The sequence below is a fragment of the Hylobates moloch genome, unplaced genomic scaffold (assembly GCF_009828535.3).
Source record: "Hylobates moloch isolate HMO894 unplaced genomic scaffold, HMol_V3 SCAFFOLD_22, whole genome shotgun sequence".
Classification (NCBI taxonomy): Eukaryota; Metazoa; Chordata; class Mammalia; order Primates; family Hylobatidae; genus Hylobates; species Hylobates moloch.
The window spans coordinates 24,359,613-24,373,639 of record NW_026652297.1 but is presented as its reverse complement, the minus strand read 5'-3'; the positions used below and the strand labels follow the sequence as shown (position 1 = coordinate 24,373,639).

Below are 14,027 nucleotides of genomic sequence, written 5' to 3'. Positions count from 1 at the left end.
CAACTTCGCCTAAAACTAGAGCTCACTAGAAGGAAGCCCACTTGGAGGTAAAGATATTTCATGTTTTCCTTTATTAGTTTCATCAAAAATAAAGGTGATACTTTGGTCTCCAATCTACTCATTTTTCTTTTTCAGCTGATTCAGAACGTGGATGGCAAAAATGAGTATTTTTATTGAGCTCTCTCAAACTCCAAATGAAAAGGTATACTTCACCACTGTTATTCACTGCAGTCCACCAAGATGGGGATTTCTCCCCTATCACGAGACATAAGGAACATAAGTCAAAGATAATTAAGAAATTTGTATAAAACCATTAGGCATGGTCCTCATATTCTAAACAAGTCAGTTAAAGGTCAATCAAACTGCCTTCTTTCAAGCAAAAAAAAAGTCATGTATTTCTTTCTAAGGATTGTGTTATATTTCTATTTATCCACACATATTTGTGAACGTACACAATATGAATATATACTTATATGTTTGAATAATTTTATTCAAAGGATCCTTACCCTTTGTGTTTCTATCTTACAAAGAAAATATTAAAAGCAAAAACTGTACACACCAATTTTCATACTTATCTTTGTGGAACTTACATTGGACAGGTACTACGCTTGCTCTAAAATTCAAGTAACTTTAATTTTAATACGGCTCTTCCCTTGCATATGTAAAACACACTACATAATTTAGTCATGCCAATATACAGCAAAACAGACATGCATTTGCAAGGCTTTCAAATGCTAGAAGTGAGAGCACCAAACTATGGTATCTGTTCATTTGGGTTGTCATTTCAAGAAACATAATGTATTGAAAACAATCACACACATTTTAAAAAAGAGCTGGAATAAAGAGTCCATTCCTAAAAAGACATAGCTGTTGAAATGTCAAGTAGCTGATTCTAAAAAAGAACTTACTACATAGGAAACCCGCAAAGGATAATTGCTTTTTCTCTGGTGACTAGAATCCTACTTCGGTTTAAAACAAATAATATCAGCAGTTTTTCAGTGTTAACTTTTGTCAGCTTATATAAAATGCAAAGAATTTCTTAATAAATTATAACCAGAAGATACAAGGTAAACAACACAAATTCTCAGACTCCTTTAAAGATAACTGAAAAGCTTGTTTATGTCTTAAAACAAAGTATTATATTTTTATATATGATAAGGTACAGGATTCACATTTGTTTGCAACATTCTATTCTAACAACCACTAAGCTAGAGTTCTTAACTTTGTACATAACTACACTTTGCACATCTAAGTTTTGAGCTACGGCAATCTAGAGGAAATGGAGAGATGTATTTTTAATCACATCCTCCTAAAGTCACTTATCCCATCCATTAATTTTTGCCTAATACAATGAAGTGGTGTTAATCCTTATATTGTGATAAACTGTTTTCTCATCCTCATCATATTAGCGTAGGAATATGAACTTCTAGTTCCTGTCAAGTGAGTCTTTATTATAAAGACGACAGAATGTAAATGCATGTGAGTCTGTGATTTTGGAATATGCACCAAATGCTGACTGTTAACAGTTATGAATATTTATCAGTTGCCGTTATTAAAAATGCATGTTTTTCTCCAAGAGTTTTTAAGTAAACAATTTCAAAATGTTACTCCATCTGTCAATGTTTTCTGAAAACGGTACAAACCTTCTTTTTTATCTTCTGGAGTAATCTTCACTTTTGTATCTGTTATATCTTTGAATGAGGCCAGAAAAAGTACTACATCTCCTTTCTCATTCTTTATGGGAACAATATCCAGTAGGCACCAAAATGGAGACCCTGCAATAGTAAAGAAAAAAAAAATACAAATCAACCATTGCCTTGTGTTATTTCTATGGAAATCTCAATCATTAATAAAAATAAAGCCCTTAGTGTTTTCTTCAATCCCACAACTCCCTCCATCTTAAAAATGTCAGTTTTCAGATTCCATAAATTTCTATCTTATATACATCTCTCTTCATTCCAAAGGAAATGCTTTTTCTGAAAATAAAGAAGTATTTTAAACGAAAACACTTGTCTGTGCTGAGATATTTCTGCTTACATTATTCAAACTGCATTTCCTCTTTGAACTTGTTGATGCTGAAGCATTCCACTTTATGAGAGATTGCCCCTTCCCACCCCCAGCACACACTCGTTCTTCAATAAAGACCTTTGTTTGGTATGAGTTTGCCAGAGGTTTATTTAGTCCATTTAAAAATCAAAGCTTGCCGAACAGAATGCTAAAATAAAAAAGATTAAAAGTATCAAGTTTTGGGGAGTGTGCATAGCCACTTAAACTCTCATACATTGCTGGCTGATTCAAATTAATACATCTACTTTAAACGCAGGTAGTATTAAAATTTAGTCTCACAATACAACATTATACATCAGTGTGAATGGGTGACTTACAATCATTTGAAACCAAATAGACGCATATCACTAATATAATGTGAGTAAAAATACCTAAACACAAACAAATAGAATGCAATAAGAATTTGTTTACATTCAGTACAAAAACAGGCAGAACTAATCTATGATGTTAAAATTCAGGTTAATGGTTACTTTGGGGAAATTGTGATTAGAAAGGCATTCAGGTCTGGGAGTTGTAGGAGGCTGGTCAAGTTTTGTTACATAATCTTTATGCTGTTTACATAGGAGTGTTCAGTTCTTAAATGCTTACATGTATTTTTCAGTAAGCATGTCACATTTCAAAAAATATTTGAAGAAATAATCAAATTCAATTCAATTTTTGAGCAAAAGCCATGAGAAATGTCATTAAGATTCAAGTTCAAAATATAGTAGCCAAATGGTACTGCCTAAAGCTTATATTTTCAATTTTTAAATATATTTTAAAATATGTATTTTAGAAATATGTAAAAAAAACCTTGCACTACATTTCCTACTGAAAGGCATTCTGGACAGGGATATTTGAAAATGATGATAAAGTTGTTGTTGCTTAAAAACTAAACTATTAATCTATTCATACATATCCTTCATTTTCTTTTGATGAGGGGAAAAAGACTTCAATACTGTGAATTCTTGTCTTATTTGGGTGTTGATTTCAAAGTCAGGGTATAAGACAAAAATATAAGAGGGTCAGAAATATCCTTGATATTTCGAGTTGTCTTGCATACACTGTATTAGACCTCATAATTTCCAACATAGCTATGTATTCATCCAGCCTTGGGATCTATCATTTTTTTCTGCAGTTAAACACCAGGTGAAGCCACTAATTTATATTTAGGAGCCATCTGATATAAAAGTCATATTTTATTGTAGCTGCTGCTGTATTTGTTTAAAAGAATGGTTGGATGATGTATGATGTGCTGCTCTCATAAGTTATGCATGGAATATAATAAAATATGCTTGTTCCTCTGTATTCTCCCAATAGTTTTAAGAGTCATGAGTTCCTTTTTTTTTTTTTCAAGCCCTATGGTATCCCATTTCATTCATCTGCCCCAATATCTACGCCATGACAATCTCATTTCAATAGCTCATTACCAGGCTCTAGAAGACCTGGGATATAACCATGGTTCTAACACTAGCCATGAAACGATAGGGAAGTTGATTAACTCATCTGGAACCTGGTTCCCTTCATTGTAACATTGTCACATCCTTCACTCCATTAGTGAATACAGTGACCCCCAAAATGCTGAGACAATAAATCAACTCAAGTGTTTGTGATTCATGGAGAAGCCTCATAAATGAGCCATACCCATAGTCAAACACTGCTATCCTCGTCATCCCAGAATGGTTCTTAATTGAAATTTTATCTATGATCACCATTTCAGATTGGGAGCCTTTTTCAGTGCTGTAGCTGTGATAGAAACAAAAAGAGCCATCAGGCTAAACTAATAATCAGACCTTAGAGAAAGTAATAGTGGGGACACAAAGAAGGGTATGAATCTGACATTTTGGTTGACATTTTAAAGCACCTTTCTGTCAATTACCTTGCGAGAACATCACCAAATCATAACCAAGGCAATTAATTTTCCTGAAAATCTTCTATCTGTGTACTCAGACAAGTATCATTACTGTCTCCAAAGAGCCTTTGCATAGGTGCACCAATGTATTTTGGAGAGAGCCAAAACCACATGAGGTGAAAGCCAAGGAAATAGCTGTTGATATGGCAATATTCACTGATCAGCCCTTGAGGCACAGCCATCGTTTCACATTATATTCTGGGATAACTGAAAGTTTACTTCGAGATTTGTCTTTTAAGTTACAGTGATGTGATCACTGACATTTTATAAATTCAATAAAACTTCATTAATTCAGACCTTTCTAAATTCAAGCTTTGGAATGATTTTACATGAACTAGGCTGATGTCTACCTTCCCAGTGCCTACATGACAAAAAAGTTTATGAGAGAAATAGTGTAAAGGGCATAAAAACTATTTCCTTCCTTCCCTCCCTCCCTCCCTATTTCCCTCCTTCCTTCCTTTCTTCTTCCTTCCTTCCTCCCCTTCCCTTTCCTTCCTTCCTGCCTGCCTGCCTTTCTCCCTCCATCTCTCCCTCCATCTCTCCCTCCTTCCTTTTTTCCTTTCAACTGTCCCTCCAGATTTATCCACACCAACAATCTTACGAATATTCAGGTATATTTATGCTTTTCTTTCTCAACTTTAGAAGAACGCAAAGCATATACAAACTGCATTTTCTTCTAGAAAGATAATAGATGCCAAAAGCTACCAATCATGTTCAATGCAAGACCCTTTATACTTAGCATGCTCGCTTATCCTTTGCTTCTCTGCTTTCCTAAATCTTCCCAGCAAGCCCTCCACCCTGCATTTCTAATGACACCTCTCACCTCTTATGAATGCAATAATTCAAGGCTATTCTCCAGGATCTGGCTCTTCCTCTCTTACCTGTGGGCACAATGATGATCAACTCTTTCAGTCAAGAGCAATTCAGGCCCAGTGCAACGAATCTCTTAGGGTTAAGGTGGGAGGCTGCAAGTCCCTCAGCCTCAAATTCAGAGATGTGAATGATAAGAGCAGAGTTAGAGGGCAGCCATTTCATGAGAATTTTAACTCGTTCTTTATATAGCGGCAGTAATTACCATGTGGGTTGGAGAGTGCCAACACAGATGAGGCTCTGACAGGATTTAGGTTAACACCACCTTTAATTTCTATGGATAAATACAATTGTGGAGAGAAAACAAGGTTTTTACCTTACACGGGAAAATCTATTTTTGGAACTGAATAGTTACACAAAAGCTTAAATCTGGTGGAATGTCCCTTGTCTCCATTTTGGTACTTTCTTGATTGGGAAACAAGGATGCAGGATAATTTGACTTGCTAATATTTTTGTTTATTTCTTTTTATTGAGGTAAAACATAAATATATAGTTTACTACCTGTGCCTTTTTGTTTTTTAAGAGAAAGTCTTACTCTATCACGCGGGTAGGAGTGCAGTGGCATGATCACAGCCTACTTTAGAGTCAAACAATCCTGCCACCTCCGCCTCCCAAGTAGCTAGGACTACAGACGTGCACCACCATGCCTGGCTAGTTTTAAATTTTTCTGTAGAGATGGGGGTCTCACTATGTTTCCCAGGCTGGTCTCAAACTCCAGGCCTCAAGGGATCCTGCCACCTTGGCCTCTCAAAGCACTTGAATTACAGGCATAAGCCACCATGCGCAGCCCATCTTTACCATTTTTAAATGTACAGTTCAGTGATAATAAATACCTTTATAGATATTTTTCCCTTCATCCCCCTGCCTCCCCTTCCTAGTCTAGGGTAACCAACAGTCTACTCTCTATCTTTATAAGATCCACTTTTTTAGCTCTCAAATGTGAATGAGAACATGCAATATTTGTCTTTCTGTGCTTGACTTCTGTCACTCAACATAAGGGCCTCCAGTTCCATCAATGTTTCTGCAAATGACAGAATTTCATTTTTTTATGGCCAAATAATATTGCATTATGTATATATATCACACTTTATCCATACCTTAATGGGCACTTAGGTTGATTCCATAACTTGGATATTGTGAATAGTGCTGCAATAAATACAGGAGTGCAGATATCTCTTTAATATATTGATTTCCTTTCTTTTGGATAAATACCTGGTAATGGAATTGCTGGATGATACGGAAGTTTTATCTGTGGGTTTTTGAAGACCATTTCATACTTTCCTTCATAGTAGCTGTACTAATTTTTGCTAATATTTATAATTATTAAAGAACTCATATGCTTTCCAGACACCACTAAAATATATTTGTCAATAGATAAAAACTCATAATAGCTAATAATAATGTTTCTAGTATGGGTTTATGGTTTAATAACTTAATACGAGGAGGTGCAGGTATAAGGAAAACTGAGTTGTGAGAGATCCCACTCTCTTTAATGACTGTGCTGTCATGATGGGAAATAGTACATTGCTCAATGTAACACAACAGGTCAAAGTGCAAAGAGGACACATTTGATGTTCTCTTGTTTCTAATATCAAGCAGGATTTTGAATAAATTTTTAGTGATAAATACATAACATCTTTATTTTTTGAAATTATAGCAACAATAACATAATATCCCAAGGGTTAAGAGCATCAGGGTTATGGGACCTAAACATTTCCAGGTGTTCCTCCTAGTTCACGTTAAGTCTGATGAGTCTTGTTCTCTACAACCATTGTCTCAGTGCTACTTAATGATAAAATAACAGGCTTGCCAGTTTTTAGAAATTAGTCCAGAGAAAATACATATACATATAGACACACACACACATACATACATACATATTGGGGTGGGAGTGGGGAAAGAGCTGCAGATGAGTAAACAAGGCTGCTATGAATTGTGGCTGGGTGAAGGGACACTCATTTCTTCAGCAGAAAGAGTGGGGCAGTAATTCAGTCCTAACTGAATCTACCAGAAAGCTCCAAGTTGCCCCTCCACTTTATCATATTTGCTACTGTTTTCTTCGGTTTCAGTCATCTCTTGCCCACTTTTCCAAAGTATTCTTCCTGCCTCTAGTCTTCCTCCCATGCTACTGCCAACAACCTTTGAAAAATACAGGATCCTGATTAAAAACACCTGACGGCTTTTCACTGTTTGCTCAAATCAGCACAACATTCCAGACTCTAATCAATATGGAAAGTGTCTTTCAAGGGACTAGAAAATACGGGAATGTGATGGACAGTGCAAAGAAGTAAACTAAAAAAGGTGTCATGTTAAAAAGGAGGGGAATGTTCCCTGGAATACCCAAAGCTGCTTGGCAAATAAGTCTCTACAGCATCATCACCAGCTCTTCCTGATGTTTGTACTATACTAAGAGATGAAAGTAATGGTTCTTTAGAAAATATGAGGTAGAAGCTTCACCTTATCTGCAGTGAACATTTCTTCCAGGGACCATCTATCTACAGTGCAGCTCATACAGGCTGCAAGTCTTTGCTCAGTCCTCACTGAATTTACGTCGGGTCAATACCCCTCCTCCAAATGACCCAGGATACTAGTGAGCCAAAGTAAATGGCACCGGTGCCCTGACTCCTTGTGTAACAGTGGAGGGCAGCGTGGGGGTAGACAGGAGATGAACTGAGACAGCTGGAGAGCTCCCTGAACTGGGCGGTGGCTAAGGACACCCTTCATTTCAATGTTTAATGAAAAATAAAACACATTGTGTTTTAAATTTCTTTTTGTGTTAAAAACAGATGGGTAGAATATGCATACTATACTGATTTGAAAAAAGACTGGCAGAATACACATAAAATCCACAATGGCGGATGGTAAATTATGGTTTAATTTCCTTTTCTTCTCAGCATCTTTATTTTCAGGTTTTCTAGAATAAGCATGAAGAAATATACAGTGGGATTCTGTCAACTCCAGTGACTTGAGGTAGAGATGTAAAGAGTTCAAGACTGGAGCAGTAAGAATGATGAGGTCATATTTCTGGGGAATAATTTTTTATATATTCTTGATAATTTGAAATACGTTCTAATGGATACTTCCATTTCAAACTTTCGAGAAAAGTGCTATTTTGTTAAGCCAGAATATCAGACAGAGAGAAGGAGAGGGAGGGGGGGGGAGGGGAGGGGGGGGGAGGGGAGGGGAGGGGAGGGGAGGGAAGGGAAATCAAGTTATGCGTGACTGATTTAAACGTGCCAAGTTTTTAATCCTCTTTTCATTTTGATCCAAGTTACCTTTCTCCTTAAATAAAAGTACTTTATTCATTTCCCAGGTGTATGTATAGCCACCTTTCAGAAATCTCTAATAATTAGGAACAAGAGGAGCCTGAAAACTTCAGGTGCAAAAATATCCCCAAGACATGCTTTAGTCAATAAATCCAACATCCTTGCTCAACAAATTAACTGGGGTTATTGACCAGTAGAACTAATACTTGCTTTAAGAAAACCAAATTGATTCCCATGGTAAACCCAGATAATTCTTACCTACAATTGAAAGGAGTTTCCATGTACAGTTAAACACAAATTCAGCAGCGACAGTTTTATAGTAGGAAATGGAACAACGGAGTACAGTCCAATGAGAAATGGAGATAAAGAGGCCCTGAAAATAACACACACAGCAAGAACCTAGTGATTGCTGTATTCTATTAAGAGTGTATTATGTGCTAACATTGTGCAACACGTCTTTCATGTATTATATCTCAATTTCCCATTGATCAACCTGACCAACATATTACTGCACTGAACTATATTTTACAATTATGGAGATTGAGATGTGTAGTATTTTCTTCAGGTCATACAATAGTCCTGTGAAGAAATGGAACTTAAACACAAGTCTGAGTTTGATTTTCTAATTTTGCCTTACTATTAATGTAATATTCTGGGAATGATCCTCTTCTATGGACAATGTTTTAAACATTGAGTTTCGAGTCAATTTAATTCTCCTTTCTACATATACTATAGGACACGATTATACACATGCTCTAAAAAATATCATATTTAAAGTGAAAAAAATGCAGTAAAGCCTTTTTATAATAAAAAGAATTTCACTCTCAAACCAAGAATAAGAGTAGAACCACTATTTAAAACAAGATTCAGCTATTTTAGTTTAAGACTGAAAAACACCTTTCATTAAGGTATATGTGGTGTTAATTTTTAAATTTGCTTGAATGTTCAATGAGACTGGGATCAGAAAAACACCACTGGTGCTGCTGCCAGTCCCCGGTTGAGACAGAGAAAATGTACTTATACAAGCTTGTGATTACAGTATCTAAGTGTAGTTACCTAAGTTGCTAACATACAAGGCATCATATTCTGACCTCATTCACAAAGCTTCTGCATGCTTCTGCCTCCCAGTATGTTTTTGCTTCTTACTCTCTTAGGAAGCTTCAGAAATGGTGATCTGTATACCATGGCAGCTCTGGGTAGGATGCAGAGCAACATCCCCTGGATTCATCTGCTAAGACTGGAAATAGCAAAGAGAACTGAGCCCCAATTAACATCTGAGTCATGGCTCTATCTTTTCAATGATCGTTTGGAGAAAAGAAGGCCACATGTGATGGACAATTGGTAGTGAGCAGAAAAATGTCTGATCTGACAGGTTTGGTTTCATGATTGCTACTTCTAAGCCACTTCTTTGTGAGAACAAGGCACTGAAACAAACCCACTCTCTTGATACTTTAAAGAAAAGCAATTTAAGATTTCTTCAAACTTGTAATTGTTCAGTGAGAAATAACTTGCTTTAAATGAGAATTTGAGGATTAAGTTAACCCTCTCTAACTGCACAAGGCTTTAGTTGGAGGAATCTATGGCCTTTGCAGAGCAATGAGAATAATTGTTGGTTCCAATAAACATAATGTCTGTATGAACTCAACATTGTAATGAGGATCTGGGACTCTGGGATTATCTAGTTTAGGATCCAAAAGAAAACATTTGGAAATTACATTGCAAGCAATTGGACATAAAGTTATTCATTCATTCAGTGGATATTTATTGAGTGCCTGCAATGGCAGGCACTGTTGTTAACTGTTTGGATACATCAGTGAACAAAACAGAATAGATCTGTCTTATCCCTGAAAGGACTTATATTCTAATTGGAGTGAAAAGCAATAAATTATAAATGCAATATATAAGCAAATTATATAGTTTATTAAAAGGTCTTAAATGCTATAGGAAAAAAAGAAAAAGGAGAGCAGGGTAAAAGGAGAAATGTAGGAAAGTGTGGGAGAAGAGGGTGTAGGATTGTAGCATGACATTCTTAAAGAATTATTCATGAAAATGCTACTTAATGTTGCTTTTGAATATTAATGAACTATTTGTGTGTTATACCAGGTCTTCTTAGAAGCAAACTATGAGAAGACCATGATGCGGTTTTGATGTCAAGTGAAGGAGAGAAGAAGGAAGAAAAACTGGATGAAAGGAAGCGTCTAGATTGCAGCAGTTCCTCATTTCCCAGGAACAGACGCGTCTTAGCAACTCTGCCTCACTCAGTCATTGGCTGGAAGCAGCCCATAAAAACTTTGGCTGATCCGGTGATGCGTTTCAGAGCACCGCAGCTGAGGCCATCAGCCAATTACTCTCCTGTAATCAGAGACACGACAGGTACATTCTGAGGTGACAAATTAGTATAGTTTACCTCTCATATTTTTGGCAGAATATCATCTGTGCCCCCTTCCTCTTGTCATTGTACCTTGAAATTTTACTGGGAACCAAACCTCCTTTCCGCATGTAGCCTTGGTAGAATCAACTGGTGCTCTGCAAACCCTCACTGGAGGAATGGGCAAATCATCCAAAATGAAGCAATCAGTCTTTCTCTTCTGGTAATTTTAATCTTGATTTGATGAATCCAAGGTCAAAAATGAAGGAATTATGTTCATTCAATAATGAAGCCTGGAAAAACCTTTCCAATTACTGTTGCTACATAGAACTTACAGAACCCTACTGCTTTTTGTCTTTTTCAAGGCTTAGATTCTCATTAATTTCTTTGATTCGATAAGTTATGCCATATATTTTTCAATAAATTATTATTTTTGCTTAAGATGATCAGAACCAATTTGTGTTACTTCCAAAGAACGCTAAATACAAAACTATAACTTTAGAAAAGAGTCAAGATGTAACACGAATATGCAGGATTTAGATGGCGTTGCGTGTGGTCAAGTCCCTGGATTCATCTTCTAAGACTGGAAATAATAGTCATTTATTTTGCCATTTACTTGCTGAATATTCTCAGGTATAATTTTACACCTGTTCATACCACATCTGCATACTGGATATATGGCTAATTCTCATGGTTAAGAGCTTTGAGCAGGCCAGGGTTAAGAGCTGTGAAGTGTTATATGCATTTTAAATAGTTATATAAAGTAAGGGCTTTACCTGTATATGTAATGCTTTATTTATTTAACCATAAAAACAACCATGGACAATTATGGCTTAGTTTAAATATACCTTAAAGTTAGGTGGTGGTGTAAAGTGGATATTTGTTGCAATAATTTCTCTTTTGTGTATGTATGGAACATTTCATTGTTAAATGAAGGAAACATATCATACTCTACTTTAAAAATGGAGAATTCTTTGAACATCTAATATAATATTAAGTTGAAACACACAAAGACATTTCAGATTGCCCGAGTTAAAAAAGATCTTAAAGATGATGAGATGGAACTGTTTATTGTAAAGATGAAAATCATGAGTTCAGAGTGGTTCAGTAAACTGAAGTCGAAAATGTTAATTGTTTTAAGAGTTGGGACTAGACCTCAAATCATATGACTCTCAGTTTCACAAGCTTTCTGCCAAAACACAGTGAATTTCAACACGTTAAAAGAAATTACCAAAGGAATCATTATCACAGGAGTGAACTATCTATTTTTGATATATTAAAAAGGAAAAATTATGGTTCACATATTGCTATTATTTTATTGATGACATAAGCTAGGACATGTAACAAATTCAACTTTGATCAAGTCCTTTTTAAGAAATTAGTTTCAGAATTAGTTTCAGAATTTGTGTTTAAAAGGTTAGACAAATACAGTGAAATGAATGAAAAATACATCCTATGTAAGAAAGCAGAAATATTGAGATGAGAATTTGGAAATAAGAAAAGAAGTAAAAAGAAATGCTTAAGGATCTCATGACAATTCTCCAGTGTATAAATATATGATTACAGTTTTAGGTGGCAATTTAGCACTTTCCAAGAATATGCAGACAACAAACATACTGAACATTTCTTCCACTGTGCAAACTCAACTCTTAACGAAGACTTGTGAACACTGTGCCAGATTGCCCTGAGTCACAACTTGGCAGACATGTGAGGCAAAACAGACATCTTCCTCAACTTACTGCTTCTCTCCTAAAATAAAGTGGGCACCTCACTAGAACTTGAGGCCAAAATCCGGTGTCCAGGTAGGCATCACTGTACTCAGACTACTCAGGTGAGGTATCAGTACCAATAAGCTTATCCTTGCATTACTCACCAGACACCTGCTCTAAGACAGAAATCGTTTTGTGAAAAATAAATTTGTGCAAAACATTTTCCCATATGATTACAGGCATTTTCCTACAACAGAAAAAAAATACATTTTGAGACCATATGTGTCATTAAGAAATGAAAATTCAGAATCCTTCTAAATTGTGAGGGTTCCAATTGGGTATGCAACCTAACAGATTTGGTTATTCATCTTCAAAGGTCAGCAAACTTGTTCTGTAAAGGACCAGAGAGGAAATATTTTTGGCTTTACAGCGCATATGGTCTCTGTCTCAACTACTCAACTTTGCTTTTGTAGTAATAGACAATACATTAAAAAATAAGCATGGCAGTTTACCAGTAAAACTTCATTTGGAAAAACAGGCATCCTGCCAGATACAGGTCATAATTAGCCAATATTTGATGTAGAAGCCTAAAGATTACTGTACACTAGGAGTTAATTCTTGATTCTTTGGAGATTTAAGAAGACTGTATACTACCAAAGTATGTAAGAAGCACTATTTGTTAGTGTAAAAATCATATAGACAGTTTTTCTTGAGAAGGAGCCTAGACTATGTCATAGTGGTGTCTTGTAAAAGATCATCCAATCGGACAACACTACTTTCCTAAATACAGGCTAGTCATTTTCTTTCCAATTTGATATTGAGCATATAATTAACTCTCCTTCACTTCAAAAATAGGGTTGGCCACCAACGGCCTAGAGGGATCTCTGATAAGGCTTTTACTTTGAAATCCATGAGCTGGAGCTGCTTTGGGAATTACGGCACTGAGTAGGAGCTTTCTCAGCTGCATTACAAAGCAAAAGATAGGTAAATCAGGGGTCTAAAGAAGTGAAATGGAGATTGTGGTCTGAGTCTATACAGAGTCAGATCAAAGCAACTAGAACGTTAAAAACATGAGAAATGTCCACTCTGGCTATCTCTTATATGCGTGAAAAAGAATAGGTACCTCTAAAAAATCATTATAGACATTATACGGAGTGTAACAATCTTAGGTGGTCAGCGACTTTTTTTAATCTCAAAACACATTCTGAGTTTAATGTTTCTCCTTTTAATAGTATATTATCTTAGCAGCATTTTAAACAAGATTTCTTTTACTGTTTCACTCCTAGTATAGTTCTGAAAAGGTATTTTTTTAAAAATAGTGGAACATGATGTTTCAAAAGATAATTTAGGGGACTCAAAATTGAGAAATTTTGGGAAAGTAAAGACTTAAAGAAAAATAGCTCTCCTTATCATAGAGGATATGAGGTCTCCAGTGATAACTTGCTTATATTGCCAATTGGTTGAGATGGTCCAAGTTATAAGTTATTTTTTTCATCTGAAGTCATTTTTTATAATGATGCTTCTTAGATCTTATCAACAGTGCTCTGTGGATTAGTACATGCTTAAACAAACAAACACATGTAAACCAAAATCCACACCCTAGTCCTTCATCTTCTCTAATCTCAAAACAGATATATCTATACACACAACAAAGTATAAAAAGTCAGATTAGATGGTTTCTTTAGATGCACAATTTAGAGTCATTCTTGATGCTTCCTTCTTTCTCATTTCCCAAAGTAAAGATATTGCCAAATCTTGTCAATTCTAGTAGCTAACCTCTGAAATTTGTTCACTGGCTACATCCTAGACCAAGCCATGGCTTCTCAACCTTTAGTGAGCATCAGAATCACCTGGAG

At 35.8% G+C, this 14,027-nt stretch overlaps 1 protein-coding gene across 1 annotated transcript in view; it reads right to left on the bottom strand.

Annotated features, from left to right (window-relative positions):
- KCNH8 (potassium voltage-gated channel subfamily H member 8) overlaps positions 1 to 14,027 on the bottom strand; it is a 373,783-nt gene that overhangs the window by 247,299 nt on the left and 112,457 nt on the right. Inside the window, exon 3 of the mRNA XM_032143681.2 lies at positions 1,644 to 1,775. Within this exon, the coding sequence (XP_031999572.1) occupies positions 1,644 to 1,775 (132 nt within the window). The remainder of the gene's footprint in view (positions 1 to 1,643; positions 1,776 to 14,027) is intronic.